General features: G+C 39.0%; 1 protein-coding gene across 1 annotated transcript in view; it reads right to left on the bottom strand.

Moving 5' to 3' along the window:
- Window positions 1-22,362, bottom strand: part of DOK6 (docking protein 6) — a 368,498-nt gene that overhangs the window by 79,863 nt on the left and 266,273 nt on the right. The window contains exon 6 of the mRNA XM_027577113.2: window positions 8,663-8,801. Coding sequence (XP_027432914.1) covers window positions 8,663-8,801 — 139 coding nt within the window. The remainder of the gene's footprint in view (window positions 1-8,662; window positions 8,802-22,362) is intronic.

Genomic DNA, 22,362 nt, shown 5'->3' with positions numbered 1-22,362 from the left:
ACTGGGTAAGGAAATCCACCGTGGAGAAGCAGCACTGAAGTATCCAAGTGGTCAGGGGACACGCCGAGGTGACATGTGGGATGTATGGTGGAGGTAAAACACAAAAGTCATGCTGCCTAATAAGGAAATGGTGAATACAAGTACAGTCCCGAGTTGAGAACTTTTAGTTTATTTGTTCCTGGGAAAGAGCTCATGAAACTTGAAAACTGTATAGAAATAGAAACCCCAGAGACCTTTAGGCATCCAAGCTTGGCACTGTTTGGATTTATTCAAACAGTCCTCTGAAGTTTGAAGGTTTACAGGCAATTGGTTTTTCACAGACTTGACTTAATTTTCAATAGGGGACAACTCACACTTAATCTTCCATTTTATTCAAGATAAATGAAAAGGAATTAGAAGATACCTTGGTGAGTTGGTACAAGACTAACGAACACTACATTGTTTATAGAGTCACTTAATGGAAGTTGCTAGATGTCATTTAGAATTGGACTTTGCAGAGTATTATTCTCTTTAAACTTGAACCGAAATGGAAGTTATCATTATACGTTTAAACTGTGTATTGACCACAATACTTTCACGGAGTGTAAAAAAGTTGAGCTTTAGAATAACAGCAGAAATTATTATAAACATATGCATAAATACTTTGAACACCATTCTTATTTGTCATCAGTAATGTTTTTATTTTTTTATTTTATTATGTTATGTTAGTCACCATACAATACATTATTAGTTTTTGATGTAGTATGTATATGTATATTCTTTACTCATCTATTAATCTATTATTTGTAAGTGGATGCATTTACAGAGCTACTCTCTGAATATAGGAAACAGGATGAATACATATTGGAACATTAAATTTCATAGCTGTTGTAAATAAAATGTTTCACTATCTTTTGATTTTGAAATGTGGAAATATCTAGAGGCTGTATTAAAGTTTATATAATTTATTTCCAATGTCTGCACATAATGAAAGCTGGGATGAACTTTTAACAGTGGTTATAAAATTTTACCCACTTAGAAAATAAAGCATAATTTTTTTCTTTCCAGCCATTTTATGACTTAGCTAATACCTGGGCTTTTACTCAAGACTAGTTGGCATTCTAACACCCTGAGTAGATATTATTATTGCTCCTTCCCTCCGTCTTTGAAGAAAAGGTAACTAAGACACAGCAAAGGTAAGTGCCTTGCACAAGGTCACACAGCTCTTTCTTTCTCTAGAGTCTACCTGGTTAGTTAGCCACTGTGCTGCCCAGCTTCAACTACTACATGTGCATTCATTGACTACACCCCAGAAATTGACAACTATGCTCATACTTTTGAAAGTAAGCTTAATTAACTCCCCATGTGATTCTTACGTCAATTTTGTAGATTTTGGTTTGCCCACTACTGGTCTACAATTTTTCCTTCTATTTTACAGTACTGTCCCAAAGAGAACACGGTCTGATTCTTTGGGATGTCTGTGTATATGCCATAATTATATGTTTGTATGCTGAATTATCTTGATTGACCTTTGAAATCTATTGTTTTGGTTTAAGGAAATCATTCTCGTAATTGCCGTGAGCAGATTGTATGCCCATGGATAAATAAGACTCTCATAGTTAAAAAGATAAGAGAGAAAATCATTTGTATAGAGTTTCCTCATTATTCTTTGATTCTAGCAATGGAAATAAAAGAACAAAATTGTATTTTTTAATATGAAAATTGTACTCTTTTATGTCAGGCATTCATTTTCCTTACACATTATCAACTCTAATCGAGTTGATTAAATGTAAAAAATATATATGAAATGCATTTTCTGAGGTGACATCTAGAGCATCTATGACAAATTTTAAGCAAAAAGAACATGATATAAATAAAATTTGTGCTATTATATTGTGTTACAGCACCACTTGCTAGAAAAATTACACACTGACCTCTCCCCATTTCCATCTCATTTGTGCATTTACGCAGAAATGAATATTTTTCTTTGTGTCTGTGTGTTTAGAGACTACATTTTCTTTAGTGTTCTGACACTGGAACAACAGTAAGTAAATGGATTAATTAGGATCACAGGTCCACTTTAGTTATCAACTACAATCATTTGTTCTAATTGGGCTTGTGTTGGTTCATTACAATCAGTGTCTATCAACCAGTAAAAGAAAATTTCACAAATATGCAAATGGCATTTCCCAGCAGGGAGCTGACCATTGTCCGTAGTAATGAAGGCTCTTGTCTTGTGATTAATAATTGATAAAATTGAGCAACAGAATCATGACTAGAACTTTGAAGAATGAATTTATTAGCAGATATTCTTATATATTAGATGTGACACACCACTTGCAATCACAAATCACACATTTAAACTTTTCCTAGAATTTCTTAAAATTCTCTGAATATACCTAGAAAAGAAATTGCAAAAAATGTTAAAATTTTTCTGTGTACTACTCATCAGACTATTTTGCTTCGAATTTTTTACATTATCAGCGTAGGAAAACTAGTTATTAATTTTTGTAGCAGATAGAAATTCCTGTAAAATGTGGGTATGAAGAACACTTTCACTAGAAGGAGAGCCAAACTGCCTGGGATAGAGAGTCCATTCTGGAAGGCCTTCTCATTTCTTCACCAAATTATAAATGAGCCCATGGTACTCGTGGTCTCGAAAGATATATGCACTTGATTTGAAAGATATTATTTGGCTACCCTTGGGAATAACAACTGAGTGTCTTCACAGTACTTCTTAAAACAAGTATTACAGTATTTTGCATACTCTAAGATGTCATCAACTGAAAGACAAAACACTATTTTATGCAGCATTCTGAAAGAATAGAGCTATCGATTAAATTGTAACTCATATTTGACTTGAGGGATGTTAAAATGTGAAAAAAATGTGCATCCTGGAATTGATGGAATGTAATAGTGTTTCCCTACTCATGCAACTATTTAGACAAAAAAAAAAATCATTTCAGGGGCTTACTTGGGTAAGTTCTGTGATACACCATAACTCTAGGAGGGCAAATTCCCTTAATTTCTCATGGCTATTTGAATTAGTTTTCAAAGAAGCAGGCTTCATTCTTTCTCTCTTCTCTTGTGCTCCTCTCCCTTTGCCTTTCCCTGAGATGTTTTCATCATTGATAAGATGACACCATCACAAAATTTCCATCAAAGATACCAAAACCACCCCTTGAGCTTGTTCATAGGGGTAATGTAAGACAATGCTGTTTCTTCAGAAATATCTTTTCATCTTACATTATAAAAGGAAATAAAAGAATTTGTTTTCAAATGGTTTTTGTTCAAAAGGTTTATTGTTCTTGGAACAGTGAGGTTTTTTAGTTTGTTAAGTGTGTGAGTTTAACTTGCTTTTATTATGTATATTTCTACTAACAAGAGCATGTAAAATGACAATAGAGAAGGAAAACACTCTTTGTTTTCTAAGCAAGCAGTTTTACATGAGAATCTATTTTCCTTCTTTTTTTTTTTTTTTTCTGTCCACCAGAGCTTAGGACGACCATAGGATTGATAGCTTTGGACAGCAGTGCATGCGGCCAGCCCTGCTGTTGGTGTTCGGGGCATTAAAGCGGTCTTGCTATCTTGCTGGTATTGTAATAACACTGATGCTATTTGTCCTTAAACTACACAGAGTTCTTCTGGTGACCAGGTGGCAAAAATTACTGGAAATAGGAGCATTCCAAATCCTGTTTTTAAAAGGATACACTGTAATTCTTACTATGGGAGGCTGTCCTTCTGCAAATAGGCTTTTAAATTACTTGCAATGTTACAAGGTCCGAAGTTAATAATGACAAGGCCCCTCTGCTTTTATTTACTTATTATTGATAAGATATTAGGAAAATTCATTTTTTTTTTAAAAATTATTCATGTCTTCTCAGTTGCTCCTTACCTATGGGCATTTTATAACACATGTAAAGCTTACAAACACAAAAACCAAATTTAAAAGGGAACTTCTTCTCATATTGTGTGTGTGTGTGTGTGTGTGTGTGTGTGTGTGTAACAGATCCATGAAAATTAAATTATTTCAGGGCATTTGAGGCCCTTGTCATCTCTGATGATTTCAGCCTCACCAGGCAGAATCATAAGGGCACATTTGTGATGTGGTTTCTGATGAATAGCTTCGATCACAAAGACAAGAAAAATTTCCTTGATAATGCAGCACATGGGCGGCGGAGGACCTATAAATGCTTTTAGTAACAGCATTCAAAGGAGTCTGATGGTTCTAAGAACAAGAATGATCTCCGTGAAAAGGGAACAAATTCTGGAGGTGCCATTTGCTTACACATCTAGCTTTAATCATTTCTTCAACGATTTGAATCTTAGTGAATCTCTCAGAAAGAGTTCTAGTTCAAAATTTACTACTACTTCAATCTCCCATGCACCCCCAAAACCAAAACTGTCCTCTGACATAAGATGCTTTGGTGTTAACAGGTAAAGAAAATATGGAGGATTGTTAGCCCCTTTTATGACCATTTTCTGAGTCCCACTTGGACAGGAGAGTGAGAAGCTGAAGCTCTGCATCTGAAAGCAAAATGGGAAGCATGTCTTCTTGTAGTGCAGAACTGATTCCTTATGGAGGGTTAAGTAAGGACCTTCCAATAAGCTGGTGATCTAAGGAATCGGTCAGGGTCCATTGTCATGACCACAGAATGAGCCCCTGGGGTGTTTCTGGTAACTCTGACCAAAATCTTGTGATGGCATCTTCTTACCATCTGATGAAGGCATGGAAAATGTTTGATATTTCAAGGAGTAAAAGGAGTGAGATCATCTTACTCAGGCAGTATAAATTACTTGATCCCACAAACTTCTGGGTCACGTGAGAGAAAGAATTTCTTGCTCTTCTCTTGTGTTCTGTATATCACCAGACAGCTTACTGAGCAGAGTAAACCGTTTACAAACCTGTGAATGGTTAATCCGCGGCTAAGCTCTACTGAAAAACTTCCTGAGTCGGTTAATAGTAATTAATTCTTTTGTTATCTTTCTCAGTGAAGGAAATAAAAATATTTTTAAATAACCTCACTGATTTAATGATTCTTGTTATCCTTGTTATCTTTAGTGCAAATGCACTGTTTTATTCACAAGGCTGGGACTTTTTCTAAATATCAGATTCTTTTTTTTTAAATATTTTATTTATTTATTTGACAGAGAGATAGAAAACACAAGTAGGCAGAGCAACAGATAGAAGGAGAGGGAGAAGCGGGCTCTCTGCTGAAGCAGGGAGCTTGATGCAGGGCTCTGTCCCATGACCCTGGGATCATGACCTGAGCACAAGGTAGATGCTTAACTGACTGAACAACCCAGGTGCCCCAAGAGATCAGATTTCTCAAACAAGAACAGAAACATTGCCTAACTTCGATCATGGAAATATATCAAAATATGTTTATTCTTGTGTCTCCCCTCTTCCCCCCAGAAGGAAGGTAATAAACAAGGGCAAACAGAGGTTTTAACCACACATGTGATGTCAAAAGATTATACTGAATTCTCTGTTACAGTTAAGAAATGGTTGTTGAGATATTATTTTTCATTTAAATTTGTTTATCTATAAGACAGTAACACTGTTAAATCAAATCATCTTTCTTTAAAAGGATGAGAGTAAATGTGTCAGAAGCTTGAACATCAATGTTAGGGGAATTTATTGCTTATATAGCTCGTTCCTAATTTGATCTTGTAATGTAATAAATGTAAATGTTATAAAAATATGTAAACATTTTCTATGTGCTCATTAGCAATCTCACATGGCCCATTTTTATTTTTATTTATTTATTTACTTTTGTTTTTAAAGATTTTTAATTTATTTATTTGACAGAGAGAGAAAGAGAGAGACAGCGAGAGAGGGAAGAGAAGCAGGGGGAATGGGAGAGGGAGAAGCAGGCACCCTGCCTAGCAGGGAGCCTGACGGGGGACTTGATCCCAGGACCCTGAGATCATGACCTGAGCTGAAGGCAGATGCCTAATGACTGAGCCACCCAGGCGCCCCTCACATGGCCCACTTTTAAAACTGGAAAGCCAACGAGCAGTGTCATTCTTCTTATTTTGTAGGAGATACATAATAAATAAGATGCATCATTTTTATATCTGACATTTGGGGGTATCTTTCCAGCTCCCAAGTTGTACGTTTGCCTAGTTTGTAACACATGCGTTCATTTTATTTAAATAAGCAAATGAAGAGTTAGAGAGTGTTTAATACTATTTCATAGTTGTTGGTACTTCTTCTTCCAAAGAGATTTGTGCATGTAGAGGCAGTCTCTTAAAAGAAAAAGTAAAAATTACATCTGGGAGCCCTGGAAATGTTTACTTATGGTCCCAGAATTTGAGGAATTTGGGCAGTTGTCAGGTTGTGGTAGCATGGCCTCTGAAAACATTAGCTTGGCTTATTCTGAAGAAAGCACTAGATATGAAGTAATCTTATTAGTCTTAACCTTCAGAGAAAAGAGTAGCTGTGCAATTGTGTTCGAAATTAAACCAAATGCTCCATCTGCACATATGCACCAAACTGCTGGAGTCTCTGATTTTGTGATTCTTAGAAACATTTGGTTTCTTTGGTGAGACTGCTATTTAAACACCTGCCCCACTTTTCCATCTCCGAGTGCCCAGGTCCATGGTGCACCCTCCCCCCACCCAGCTGTCACCTGCCTAAGATCTTAGTCAGTGGACTGCTGGTCTCTAACCCCTAACAGCATTTGCTTGGCTTGGCTCTGGGGACATGCTTCTCAGCCACACAGGACATTATCATGTTTATCACACACGACAGCACCAAGAGCAAATGATAATTAAATTTTGTTTTGCAAATTTTTTGGCACAAGATTGTTAGACATACTTGAAAGGGATTATTTAGCGACAGTTGGGAATAACAATTTAGAGTCTTCACAAACATTTCAAGTCTTATAATTATTCAAAATCACTCCTACAGATGGATCACTATCGTAATAATGAACCTTTTCATGTTACTTGCCATGTGCCAGGCCTGTTCTCAGTACTTTACAGATTTTCATGCACAAATACCTCATAACACCAAAGAAGTAGGACTACTATATCCTCATTTTACAAAAAAAGAAAATGGAAACATTTAGAAGTTAATATCCCAAGATGCCCAAAGTGATACAGCCAGCCAAGAAGGGGTAGAACTGGGATGTGAACGCAGGACACATACCAAGGGCTCTCCTTTACAGCAGACAGTACGCTTTTGTAAAAGAGCTCTTGGCATTTCCTTCATGGCAATACAATTAAATGACTGTACTCATGAGCATTTTGCCTGTTCAGAACAGCTATAAGTAAAGCTACAACTGATAAGTGTAGTTAATTGTTAACTGTTAACTAATACCAAGTGACATCACACTGTTAATTTTAGTTGCAAACACCAGTAGATTCTGAAATAATTTGAAATTTGGTAGTTCTATTTTCTCACTGATTTAAGCCCTTGGGTAAATGTCATATTAGTTAGATAACTGTTAAAATGGTTTACATTTAACCCAAATCTTTCCAGGAGACTAAGTTATACCAATGTCTTATTAATGCTACTATAATTAATCACACAATCATATTAATCCTACTAATGTTCAAACCACTCATTCATCCCTATGAAAGACCAAATGTCCTGCATAAGGCCTGGTTTTCACTTGTTATGCTGAGGTATTAGGAAAGCTCTTTAAAGCTTCTCCTAGATAGATAAAAATGTGTATATACTATTGACAAAATTAGAAATGCATTAAGAATAACATAAGATCATTTGTTAAATTATTTTTTGTTTTCTTATACCTAAAAGATAATTTTGTATATGTCAAAATATTATAGAATGGATAATTTAAAAAATATTACATAATGGATAATTTTAAAAAATCAAACAAATATAATACTACATATAGAACTCTGTCGTCTTTAAACTGGAACAGAATTATGAGTGTCATTCCAGTGAGCGACCCACCTATTTTTCAAAACTGCACCTGTCCCTTCATTAATGAAATCTAATGCCTCTCTATAAATCTTGAAGAATAGTCACCTCTTAAGATTATGGCTAATAATCACTCCATTATTTGCTTTTCCAAGAAGTTAGTAGTTGAACTTATAATTTTTTCTCAGCTACTTGTAAAAGTTACTATTTCAGATTCTTTACTAAATGATTTCTTAGCTTGACCACAAAGCTGTAGTATAGTTCCTTATACTGTTGGTAAACAGTATAAGCTCCTTCTGCAAATATTTTATTATTGGCTCTGCAACACATACAGAAAGAGAAGTTTCAGAGAATCTAGGACAAATATAAAGACAAAAAGAAAGCAGAATTCTTTCTGGTAGTAACTTAATTTCCCTGGTTATTTTGGGCCCACAGTTGAATCTCTGATGGTCCAACTGTATGTGGTGATATGCAGAGAGCATAGCTTTGTATTTCATTCTCTATGCTCCCACCCCTCTTTGGGTAACTGTGCCAACAGGTCATGGGGAGATACATGGAGATACAGGGAGTGCACAGCTCTCTACCTGTGGCCACAAAGAACTTCTTTGGGCATATGCTGAATAGGGCCTTAGAGACATGGGATTTGGTAACTGGGGCGAGCTCTCAGGGCTGGGGGGTGAGGATGGACACCGGGGTGCTGACGTGAATGGGCCCACAGGTACATGATGTGCATCAGACCTCAGCGACATTCATTTCCAAGCTGTTAGGTTACCGAGGAAGGAGCCTTACCCGGGCCTTCTGCTCCATTTCTAGCATTAATCTTTCATGTTGCTCAGCTATGGCCAGTGTCGCAGAATGGACCTTCTGATAGATCATTTCTCCTTCCCTTGTTTGAAAAGTGAATAGTCCTTCTCCTGTGTCACACATTCTGTGAGAATAGAGATAGGGAAAGAGATGGGTCTTCATGTGTTCAAGTGCGTAACAGTTCTCCATGTAAAAGATGCCCGTGCCCTCTGTCACCCTCCTCCTTGACTTCCATGGGAGTTAGGGAAGCAGATTCAGCCTTGACCAAGCCAACCAACCAACAAGCATATCTTTACGTGGTACGTGAGACGGAACGAAGGGCAAAAACCTATGACTGTTTGCAATTTTGAAGATGAATCATTCAAAACTGTGTATAGAAACAGATACAAATGGGTTCAGCCACTGCTGTGCAGCACTCCCGTTTGTCTTCCTAATATAAGCAAATAGTTGTTTTCTTTAAGGAATTTCACATTTGTGTTATCATACCACTATTTCCTATGATTTGAGAGCTCCTGAAAGGTAAAGAACTTAAGGAAAATCTGAAATTTTATACTCACTCTAGTAGGAATCAAGAAGACCACACATTTTTTAGTTTACGGATTTGCATACATAGGCTGAGGCTTACACCGAGAGATCCTTAAGCAAATCTTGTGCATCTTAGGAAATGATCTGGCATAAAGAAGACCCTATTTCGGTGTGAGGATATTTGGTTTGAATTTTCGCTTTGCCACTTACCAGCAGTGTGACCTTGGACAAGTTAAATAACTTGCCTATACCTCCTTTTCACATCTCTAATATAAGAAAAATAATAGTCTCATCTCATAAGATCTTTATGATAGTTGAAAGACCAATCTAAATATCCACTGTAGAGAAATGAGTGACTTAATTTTAGTACTTTTATCTGATGGACTATTACACAGTGATTACTAAGTCATTTCTGAGAGCATATAATAACATTAAAAGTTCTTATTATGTACATTCAAGAGGAAAAAATCAGGATAAAAATTCTTTTTCTATTATTTAATTATAATTACCTTTTAAAAACAACTTTATTGGAATAAATCCACTGACACCTTGTTAAGGCAATAGGATTATAGGTAAATTATATTAACAAAGACTAATTCCAAGATGAAAAATATTTCTAATTAACACGTCAAGCCAGCCTTTAAAAATAACTGGAGGCCCTCAGAAAGACCTGCTCACTATCAATATGATGCTAACATCAGAAAATTTTCATGAGATGTTCATGAGGCCAAACTATGTCTTCCAGCACCAAGAGGATTTTGGATTCTTCTCTGTGACTCTCCAAGGAGTTTTCAGTAGAAACGAAATGTCTCAAGAGGCTTCAGACATTACAGAGGCTGCGAATGCCATCCCGTAGGGCCCCATAGAGCCAGCACTTAGCTTCTGTGAAAAAGATCTTAATAAAAATCACACAGCGTGAAATGGAAAGTCTGGGGGGAAAATGAAGTGTTTTCACAAAGTGAAACAAATGAGTTTCTTTGTTGATTCTGAGGAGCAACGAAGTCCAACAGCCAGAGCAGGGCAAGGACTGACACGTGGTGAGCCAGCCTGTTCTGACGTGAGTTCTGTTCGTTGTCATCTGAAAAGCACTGCTTATGAGCCCTCGGAAATGAGATAATGAAGACACCGACTGCCATTTCTTACTCAGTCACGGAGAGGCAGAGGGCTAACACTTGCCCACTTCCTGGGACTTAGCTGCCCAGAGAAGGTTTGAAAGCTTACAGGAGGTTTCCTCCGGCTTCTGAAACACAGACTCCTGTCAACTCCAGCCTTTGATCAGCAAACAAGGAGTTAAAACATGCTGGCTTTAAAAAGGGAAGCCATTTTCTGCAAAAGGTGGTCTTTCTTCAATGCAGGTACCTGCAGCCAAGCTGCTCACACTTCTTCAGTAAAATTAGTTCAGACTTAATGACTTTTGTCTGCAGCATTGGAATAAACAGCTTAGGTTTCTCTGCGTATTGTTTAAAACATGTTCTCTTGGGGCGCGTAAGAAGCAGATACAAGAGATTTACCTCTTCCCATATGTCTGAATAGTTTTCTGGGGACAAGCCGGTACTAGAGAAGATGCGGGGAGAGATGAAGCCATTCTGACTTGCTACTCCATGTGTGGTCCACAGACCAGTGGCACCGGCCTCACTGGGAGCCTGTCCAGTTTACCGGATCAGAACCTGCATTTACCAGATCCCAGGTGACTCCTCTTCACATTATAGTTTGAGAAGCACCAGCCTACAGAATCTTTCTACACGTCACCATTTTATTAAGGGGAGCCGGAGATGACACTCGGGACCCAAATGAAGACCGATCAGAAGCTGTGCTTGTGTAGCTTCAGACGGTGACATAGGAGACCAAAGGTCAGAAAGGAAACACCGTGACAACAAGGGCAAAAAACCTAAAAGAATCCTTTCCTTAACTTGGGAAGAGCTGAGACAGAGGTGCTACCTACATTTCAGTATCCTAACCCTCTTGCCACTAATATGCACGTTCCTCAATTGCATTTATTTAGAGAAAAGGTGAAAATGGGGACACTGTACGTTTGTCTTGGCTCACAACTGGTTTGATTGAAATTTATAGACAATTACAACTGTTAGCTCTCTTTCTAATAACTGGGTGTTTTCACAAAATTAATACTTTTTCTTACCAAAAATGGAATGTTAAAGAATATAATCTCTGAGGTCCCTTCAGCTTTAAGGAACAAACTAGAGCCTCATAAAAATTCTAAGTAGGACCGACACACTAATTTCCAGGGTGTTTTTTTTTTTGTTTGTTTGTTTGATTGTTTTTTGCTTTTGACATTGTAACCTAGGGGACATTATAATAGTATAGGATCCAAAAGTCAAAGGGCACAGATTTCAACCATCACATCATGGCTGGGGACGTTCATTTATCCCACATTTATCAAGTAGGTCCTGTAAGCCAGGCACTGTCCTGAGCCGGAGGATGAAAAGGTTGGAAAGGTGTACACGGCTCATTGCCTCCGAGGCTCTATAAGGAGTGGAGAAGATCAGCACTGTCCTGAGAAGGACACACTTGACTGTAGTAAGTGCTAGCCGGGGGAAGCATGGGGCCAACAACAGGAGGTAATGGGGGGCTGACCTGAACACATTATTTTACCAATTCAGTCCCTTATCTATAAAACGGGGGCAACAAGACTTGATCACAAGATTGTTTTCATTTGTCTTTTCATGAAACCAGGTGACAGTGGTCAGGAAGGGATTAATTCAGCAGGTGTGGCCGCCCAAATCCAGCATGTGTTAGGTTGTCAATAGGGTTCAACAGAGTAAGAGTCTAAGAAAATCCTAGTATTTTCCCTCAATGGCTTGTCTCCTTTCCTTTTCTTTTCTTTCCTTTCTCTCTCTCTCTTTCTTTCTTTCATTCAGATTTTATTTATTTATTTGAGAGAGAGAGAAAGCATGAGCTGGCGGAGAGGCAGACTCCCCGCTGAGCAGGGAGCCCGATGTGGGGCTCCATCCCAGGACCCTGAGGTCATGACCTGAGCCGAAGGCAGATGCTTCATAGACTGAGCCCCCCGGGCGCCCCTCAGTGGCTCTTTTTCAAATTCCATTTATTCTCTCCTTCTCTATTCCATCTCACCAGCACTTCCATAGTCATTCAAAATAACGGTACTCCCAGTCTCATCTCTGCTGTGTTCTAATAAGGACCAACCAGAGTTCATGGGAATGAATGTCTGTGTTCACAGGAAACAGAACTCCAAATAAGGTGCTCCGCTATGCAGGGTTCTCCCGGTTCCCCTCAAAGGGGGAAAACAGCTCTAAAAGAGGGTCCCCTGGAGGTAACTTCCCTTGAGAACATGCCCTAGGTACCGTGTAAGCTATTAATGACTGCCCTCCTTTTCCTGCTTTTAAAGTCTCAAACTTAAGTCTGTATGAAGGAGTGGCTTCAAAATTCCAGTCTTTTTCCAAATGACAAACTAAAGAAATTCACCAAATCAAAAGTTATGGAAACACTTTACTTTTATTTTTTAAAGATTTTATTTATTTATTTGAGAGAGAGAGAATGAGAGACAGAGAGCACAAGAGGGAAGAGGGTCAGAGGGAGAAGCAGACTCCCCGCTGAGCAGGGAGCCCGATGTGGGACTCGATCCCGGGACTCCAGGATCATGACCTGAGCCGAAGGCAGTCGCTTAACCAACTGAGCCACCCAGGCATCCAGAAACACTTTACTTTTAAAAAAGTGAACACAGATATTTTAAAATATGTATCTGTGGGTCTTTAGATACAATTTTACTACAGACGAGTCTGTCCACCTCTCACAATGTTGTTGTTCATGGCTGTAAGACTTCATTCTCAGTGTAAGTTTTGCAGTATTGTTGATATATTTCACGACCAAATATTTACCCTCCGTGCACACAAAAATTTTAAAGGCTCAGCAATGGAGAAGGGCAGGAGAACTGTCCTGAAAACCCGTGGTGTATCTATTCAGTATTTAAAATTTAATGTTTAATTATAGAAAGTAATGAAATTCTTCAAAGCACAGCCTTTCTGCAGGGCGGTTAAAACCGATTAACACTTTTATCCCATTAACAGTTTAATCTTTATTGTCATTTAACAATGCGGGCATTCTACTTTTGTTTTAGCAGCTACAAAAAGGCTGAAGTTTCTCTCTATGAGCTCTGGTGAGTCCGACTTGGATCTGGCGTAAGAAAGTGAAAGCAAAATGGACAGACAAAAGCAATCAGATAGCAAGTCTAGAAATAGACCCAGTTCATATGAGAGGTAAATATGGGATGAAAGTGTCATCTCTAGTCTGTGAGGGAAGCTGACTTTCCAATAAACTGTGCTGGACACTGGTCATTAGAAAAAATACTGGATCCACGTCTCTACCTCCGGTGATATAAACTGCAGAGAAAGCAAGTGAAGAAAAAGTAGTAGAAGAAAACAGGGAAGAATTCCTATATGAACTTGGAAGGAGGAAGGAGTTCCAAGCTATGATCCAAGCCAAAAGGTGACAAAAGAAAAAATGAATGAATCTGCCTGAAAAAGATTTTTTAAAAAATAAAAAAGATATCATAACATATTAGCAGGCAAATAAAAACTAGAAAAAATATTTGGAATTCACAACACCTGATGACTGCTCATCTATAAAGTAGGTATATTACGTCAGTACTTTTTTCAGAGGGTTGTTTGAACATTAAGTGAATTAATATATGTAATCTTAAAACAGTGTATCTTATTATTACTCATTAAATAGTAGTACTATTATCACTACTACCGTCAAAATAGATACCTAAAACACAATGCTAAATGACAAAAGGAAAAAAAAAGAAAAAAGGGTGACAGTAATACGTATAGTGCACTAACACTTTTGTAAAAAAGTATGTCTTTGCTTGCTTGTGCATGAAACTCGACGAATGCACAAGAAAGTAACTGTTTTTTTTTTTTAAGATTTATTTATTTATTATTGAGTGAGAGAGAGAGGAGAGAGAGAGAAAGCGCGCTGGGGGAAGGGGCACAGAGAGAGACTGAGTCAAGAAGAGCCCACGCTGAGCAGAGCATTCCCAGGACCCTGAGATCATGATCTGAGTGGGACCAAGAGTAGGATGCTTAACCGACTGAGCCGCCAGGCGCCCCTCACTCATATTTCTTTATGTAAATGGTCAAATTAAAAAAAGAAGTGCTATTAATTTATTAATTGGATTTAATTAATTCAAATTAAATTAATGTTAAATTTTAAAGTAAGGGTCAGACTACTCTCACAGGGCTTTTGTGAAGATGTGCCTAGCTCAGTCTCTGTAACTTAGCAAATACACTTTTACTGTCAAACTTATAAAATACTGTACTCATCATTTGGGGCCTCCCTTCCAACTGAAACACACACACACACGCACACGCACGCACACACACGCATGCACACACAGTCTCTTTCCAGTTTAGCAGACATCTGATCTGATTTTCAAGACAACCAGGTTTGCAGAGTCTGGTCTGTAAATTGAAATAACAGCAACAATTGTAGCAATGGTGAGAATAATAGCTAGGACTCAGGGGGCAAGGATTTAGGCCAGGCTTGGTGTTGAACACAGCATGTGCATTACCTCACCGAGCCTCAAACACCTGCAGGGCCCTCACTGCTTCCTCTTACAGAAAACACCGACCTAAGGAGGCAAAGGAATCTGCCCAAGGTCATTGAAATTTAAGTGGCTGAGCTGTGGTCTGAACCCAGACCTGTGATTCCAGAGGGAAGCTCATTATCACTAAGCTCGATTTTGTTCATTCAAGATGAGAAGCAGAAACTCATGCATAATTCTTTAATTATGAAAATTTCTGTAGTGGAGAGAAAGAGAGAGCTCAGCACAGGGCTCGGGATAAAACATTTTGAAGGTGCTCTCTCCCTCTCTGCTGTTCCTCTTCTGTCCAATCAAGCTCCCGAGAATATTTCTCAACGATGTGCCCGTAAAATGCATGTTAAGGTAAATTAGTCAATTAGTCAATAAAATAGATGAATTGTAATCAAATCCTCCCTGCACTCCCAAATTCATGTCAAGTCCTTTGTAAGGAGGAAGGTATAGTTAACATTTGCTGTCCTCTGCCTCTTGACTGCATTATTGTATGGCTCCAAACATTTAATGCATATGGTGACTGTAGTTGATTTCACTGATGGGACCTTAGGGGATATGGTGCTTTCCCTCAAACAAGCTGAGAAACCTGATCCTGCAAGGAGATTTTGATTTTAGTCCAGGATCTGCTGAAAATTGGCTTTGTGAAATACGTTTTTGATCCTTTATAAAACTAGTTTTTTTTAATGAAAGAGTTGATCTAAATGATCTCAAGTGTACAAATCTGTTGGAAGATTCTCTAAGTCTTCCACTTGTGATGGCCAAATCATAATCACATTAATTAAAACATCTCCATCTTTTTGAATATTTTCAAAGTTTTAATTTTATTCTATTTTATTTACTTCTTCTTACTTTTGAATTTTCTCCTTTGGTTTTTCAACTCAATGCAAAAATCAATCGAGTGTCCCCAAAATTTCGGCTTTAGTAAATTCTTAAAAAGAGATATTTAAAAGATACTCTTCTACTCACCTTCCTTTCTGCCTCAAAAATTTAGAATAGAAAAATCCACCAGGTGAAGGTGTAAAGTAAGTCATAACACTTTGGTTGCTACTTAATTACCTCAACACATAATCACAAATTCCTACCATTATCATTATTATATTGCTACGTTAGATGTTTATGAGGGTTTAGGGCAAAAAAACTTTTTTAAAGGCTTACAGCTAATTTTATATTCATCCTGTACATATATCTCCTGGTAGCTTTATCGGAAAAATACTGGATACTCTTTGAGGATTAGGAGTTTAACATCCTTAACCCCCAGAGCAATCACAAAAAACACCTAATGCACTCCATACGCCTGTGGACTGAAATGACTTGAAAATTATCAGTATGATGGCGACCTGACAAGTATTGATTTTGTAGTCCCTGAAAGTGAAAAATAAAGCAAAATAAAATATAAAAGAGAATTTTTTTTTTTAAAGTACAATCCCCCGGCGTTAGTGTATACTTCCGAATGGAATAGGCCAAACCACCACAAAGAGAACAGAGAACTGATCCATCTTATGTTTCTGGCTGACGTACTTGTTCTATTTTAAAACTCCTTGGGGGAGGCTGGGTATATATCATATGAAACAGCTACCAACAGAGACTCAAGCTGATTTGTCTAGGAGAGCGCTAATAACAAAAGCAAGTCAAGCGAAAACTTAAATTCTGTCATTTAGAAATTATACTTCCCTTTTAAAGTGAATTTGACTGCCAGGATATGGTTGGGACATTTTTACAGTTTAACATGCAAGTTACCAGTATTTACTCACTGAATAGAAGAATTATGCTTCTCTTCACCATTTTGAGGGGAACCTAAAAATGAGATCATTATATTCCCTCAGAGCAAAAGAGCCTGTAATCAGGGTTTACAGATTATGTTTTTATTCTCTTTTTGCGCCAAACGTAATGAAGGCAATTTTTAAATTAAAGATAATTTCAGTGTCTCATGTGACTAGAGAGGAAAGTGTTTCAACTATAGCCAAAATAGAAAAGAAATGCAAGACTATTCTTGATTTTACATTGATTTACATTTTTACCTTACAATCTTGCCTTTTCTTTTTAGGTTATTTTTATGCATTCATTGACATTTTTTTGGACATCAACCAATCACATGTCAAGCACTGAATTAGCTTCTGGAAAATATTTTTAAAAATCATATTAAAAAAGAAATAAATAGGGGCTTCTGGGTGGCTCAGGTGGTTAAGCTTCTGCCTTCAGCTCAGGTCATGATCCCAGGTCCTGGGGTCAGGCTCCCAACTCAGCAGGGAGTCTGCATCTCTCTCTCCCTCTGCCTCTCCCCCTGTTTGTGTTCTCTGTCTCTCTGTCTCTCAGATGAATAAAATCTTAAAAAAAAAAAGAAATAAGTAAATAATAAACATTAACTCCTGAGTTGTATTTACTCTCATATATATTTACCTTTTCATTTAAAAACTAAGCAAATGAGTAGGTGATTATATGAAATACATAATATAATAACACATTTTGGAGATTAAAAGCTAGTGAATTGGTTATATTGTGTTAAAATTTTCTCTACAGGTTTTTAGTTGACAGATCACTGATACAGTATAACTTTTAGTCTTTTATTGCCATTATCAAAACAAGCCACCTAGTAAAATCACACAATCATTCCGATATATTGAGGGCAAATACTGATGGGTAATACAAAAGATGGGAACATATGTTTAAGTTACAGCTTTTTCATTTGTTTTGAAACAGAAATGAAAATTTAGTGCCATTTACTTAAATTTTAAAAATTAAAGAATTTCAAATGCAACTACCTAGATTAAAAAAAAAATAATGTCAAATGTCATCATTCCAGGTTAACAGATTTTAAACCTTAATTTTTAAACTCCATTTAAACTTTAAATTGAATTCCTTTAAAAACCTGAATTGGGAATATAGCCAATGCTATTGTGATGGTGTTATGGTTGCAGAGGGGCTTCACTTGTGGTTAGTATAGCATAATGTATAGAGATGTTGAATCACGAAGTTGTACACCTGAAACTAATGTAACCCTGTGTGTCATCTAGACTCAAATAAAAAAAATAAACAAAAATCGAACTGAAAATATGAACAGATCATTTGAATCACCTTTAATGTAGAAGCTAAGAAATGGAACCAATATTTCCCCATCATAAATAAAAGTGTCAGTCCTTTTATGTTATCCCTTGGTATCTCTGACCTTCTTAAGTGTAAGAATCTGGTGCTCATCAAGGTTCATACTGATGTATCCTTGTTCAGGGTTGACCAACCATCTCGGTGTTTCCCGTGATGAATCAGATATAGATCTGTATTATGGTACTTCTAACATCCCAGCATTTTTAATTTTACATGCCTTCTTCCCAACTAGATTTTTTTTTAAATTTATTTGTTTGACACAGAGAGACACAGTGAGAGCAGGAACACAAACAGGGAGAGCGGGAGAGGGAGAAGCAGGCTTCCCGGGGAGGAGGGAGCCCGATGCAGGGCTCGATCCCAGGACCCTGGGATCGTGACCTGAGCCGAAGGCAGACGTTCAACGACTGAGCCACCCAGGCGCCCCCCAACTAGATTTTTAATACAAGACATGAAAGGAAGGAAAATCACAGTGCCTCAAAAATCTTAACAATCTAGAGACAAAGCAGAAACAATTCAGGATTTCTTAGGGGAGGTGACTTCTGGGAATATAATTCCTTTCACTGTTTGAGCAGGTTTTCCATCCCTACCCACCCCCCACCGATCTACCTTCACTTTCAATCTACCTCAGATAGTTTCTAGATTCCTACATACATCAAATCATGGAACAAAGCAAATGACAGAAGAGATAATGAGATTGAACGTTCCAAAAAAGAGGTAAAGAAATGTTAGTTGCATACACGAACAAAATATTACTTATCCTATTCTGACCCAATTTTGGTTTTCAGTATTGCTGTTTTTAAAGCTAGAAGGTTTGACTACATGACTAATAAACTCTTTTTTCAAATATAGAAGTTTCTAGCTAAGCTGTGACTTAATTCCATTTGGGGGGGTTGTTTGCTTTAAACTCCATTTAGTAATCTCTGTGTTTCAAGAGGTGGTTAATACCATTAAAACATGATTTACTATGTTGTGTTTCTTCAGTCTGAACTTGGGTAATTTTTCTTTTCCTTAGTAACTTCCATGCAAGGGTTAAGACAGGGGAGGTTCATGGAGTCCTCCTGCTACTGCCCAGGTGTTCATGGAAGAAAGGGCATGGCCTCCAGCAGGAACCTGCAGGTCATATCAAGCTTCATTTACATCCATCTCAGATCAGTGCAATTTATCATTTATTGAGCTTCAGTAGTTCCATGGCTGCTATTGGAAATTCTCACTCAAACTGTCTGCCTCACACCCTGAAATAACCTGTATAGAGCCAAGAGCCACTCTTCATGGCAGGTGTGTTGGATCATTTTATGTGCCAACTTTACTAGGCCACAGGGTGCCTGGACATTGAGTTAGGCAACGTTCTGGGAGTGTGTGTGTGTGGGGGGGTGTTTATAGATGAGATTAACATTTGGATCTGTAAACTAAGTGAAGCACATTGTCCTCCCCACTGCGGGTGGGCCTCCTCCAATCCATGGGAAGCCTGAACAGAAGAAAAGGGGGTAAGAGAGAATTCAGTCTTTCTGCCTATTTTTGAGCTGGGACATTAGTCTTCTCCTGCACTTGGACTAGAATTTACACCCCCAGCTCTCCTGGGGCTCCAGCTTGCTCACTGCAGATGGTGAGCCTTCCCCGCTTCACTAATTCAGCCAGCACATCTCTGTCTTCGAACTCTGCCAGGCTCCCCTGTGGCAGTGGAAATCCCACATCCCAGCTCCGGGCGCTTGCGAGTGGTGAGTGGGATCCACGTCTCTGACGTGACAAAAATTATGTGGGTGGTGGGGAGAGCAAAGAATGGAGAACACAAGACTTTACCAGAGGGATGTATTTCTGTTTTCATTTTTTCTTCACTAAGGATGGAGCGCTTCCAGTTCTTCCTGCTGAGATCTACACAGACTGTTGCTTTCTGAGTCAGGGTGTGGTGAAAAGAGAAGAAAACCACTGCCTACCATGCCCAAGAGGTGCCACTTTCTATTCCCCCAACACAGGCCTAGACTCAGTAAGACTTGTCACTCAAGGGCACCTTATTACTCAAGGGCACTTTCTCCCTAATCTGCCAAGGGTTTTTATTTGCTTTGAGTAGTTTTATTACAGCAAAAGAAACATGAAGTCAATATTCTGCTTCGGAAATTTAGAGTAGGATTCGAGTCTCCCTAGCCGGTTTTTATAAGTTCTCAAAAGTCATATCTAAATGACTAAGTCTGAGGTTTCTTATATATCCTGGCTAGAGAGAAACTGAGACATGACTTAAGAGAGGACTCTGTTCCTTCCAGACCTGGATGATGGTGGGAAAGAGAAAACAGAAAGAGAAAGCCCTGGGTGAGGCTTACATACCCTGATGTCTTTTATCTGAGTGGATATTTTGAAGAAGACAGGCATTAATAAGCTGGTATCTAGATTGAACCAATGGCCCTACACTTGTGACTCCCCATAGGCCTCAGTTCAGAGGCAGAGCATCTAGAAAGTTCTGTGCAGAGGACTGGGTTTGAAGAAGATGATATGAGCATTCTAAGATTAAGGAAAATGCTTTGATCAGTGGATCTAGTGAAAAGTGCCAGTATATGCCCCCAAAAGGCCAAATGGATGGATTCAGCAGCAGGCAATGTGGGGCAGACCAGACCAGACGGCACTTGATCTGAGGTTCCTTAACTACTTAAGGCCATGTAAGTTGGCTATCTGTTCAAGGGCATACTATATAAAACAGAAGAAGTGAGGGAGGTAAACCAGTATATTACCAAGACGCCACACCCCCAAAGCTGAGTTGTATTAAAATTCTAGAGCCAGCCATAGTTGGGAAATAGTTGCAATTTCAAATAGCAACATCCTTACTCCCTTGCCTGTGAAACTAATTGGTAAAGGTTTTCATTTCCTGTGATCTCACATTATCCAGTCCTCTGGTCAGCTCTACAGGCTTTCCATACACTTGTGAGGAAAAATCTTTCCAAGTTTCTGCCCACACTCTTTCCAGTTCCTCTACCATATCGTCCCTAGCTTTCACAATCATTTGAGGGTATGGAGTAAAATGAATGCATTTTATTTTGATTGGTGTTATTACTGAAGAGGGTCTTGCCATTGACAGAAACCCAGAGAAAGAGCCAAAACCAAAAAAAACATATTCTTAGATTTTTGAGCCTAGAGGATGATTTATGCCAGAACAGTCAAATTCGCCCGTTCAGTGACTTAAGCTAGGAGGAGACCGCTGGTCCCTGAGACTGCGCCTCAGGGTTAGCGGCTCAGTGGTGGAGACTCAGGAGAAGGTGAGGAGAGTCTTGGCAGGGTCTGTAGGCTCTTCCTGAATTTTCCAGACCTCTGTTCCATTTTGTTTAATGTGAGGTAGAATTTACTGCATGTGATGGATTCCATAAGGCTTCAGACAATGGGGACTGATTCTGTATTTTTATTTTATTTTACTTATTTATTTGACAGAGAGACACAGCGAGAGAGAGGGAACACAAGCAGGGGTAGTGGGAGAGGGAGAAGCAGACTCCCCGCCGAGCAGGGAGCCCGACGCGGGGCTCAATCCCAGGACCCCGGGATCATGACCTGAGCCGAAGGCAGACGCTTAACGACTGAGCCACCCAGGTGCCCCTGATTCTGTATTTTAAATAAACACTTTAGGTTGTGACTTCTGCACGCCTAAGTTTGAGACTAGTGCTTTCAGAGCGAGCCTGGGATGGTTTCCTGCGCCATCCAATGTAGGTGAGAACCAGAAGCACGCAGACCCCTCTCACGGGATCCAATCCTCATTAGCTGGTTCACTCCTTCCACATTTATCTATCTATCGTTCACAGTGTGCAAGCACTTGGCCCGGTGTAGGACAGTCTGCGCGGTGACAGGTGGTGATTTGGAAAAACTACACAAGTGAGATTCTGGCTCTCCTTGCGTGGAGTTCCTGCTCTCTCCGCCGCCTCTGGTCCACATCTCCATGCCTGGGCCCCCATCCATTCCTTTCCTAGTTCCAGAAATATCTCCAATCGTTAATTAAGCACCTTCAAGAGAGTTGAGGCAGGCTGGTGGTCGGAATGAAATTAATGACTTATGTAACTGAAAGGTATTTCGAGAAACAGAGTTTTGATTTTCTGGAGGGGGCAATTTCAAGTCTGTGGGAGTGAGAGCCATGACCACGGTGATGTCAGAGGGCTGTATGGAAATACTAGTTTCCTGGTGTGTCAGGAGGAGGAAAGGAGGTAGGAAAATCCTGCCTTACAGACATGCCCCCTTAACATTCCTTACAACTGTGGCAAGAGCTGGTCAAGGCACCTGCTGCAGCTCATTTAAGAACCGGCCCCCCTGGGGGCTCCCCAGCTTCTCTGCATGAGTGGCCAGGCAGAGAGAGAGAGAAGACAGATGATCTGCCGCTCCGCGTCCTCTCTGGCCGCCTGGTCAGCTCAGGATGACAAACTGTGGAAGCCCCAAGGAGGTGGGCTTTCTGGGAATCTTTTCTACCAGTCTCAGCCCAGCACCAACTGTTGTAAAGAATGGAATAAAAATGCCATAGGGAAAGTAG

The sequence above is a fragment of the Zalophus californianus genome, chromosome 14 (genome assembly GCF_009762305.2).
Source record: "Zalophus californianus isolate mZalCal1 chromosome 14, mZalCal1.pri.v2, whole genome shotgun sequence".
NCBI classification, from domain to species: Eukaryota; Metazoa; Chordata; class Mammalia; order Carnivora; family Otariidae; genus Zalophus; species Zalophus californianus.
The sequence above is the reverse complement of the archived record's forward strand: the minus strand, read 5'-3'. Positions and strand labels throughout refer to the sequence as shown.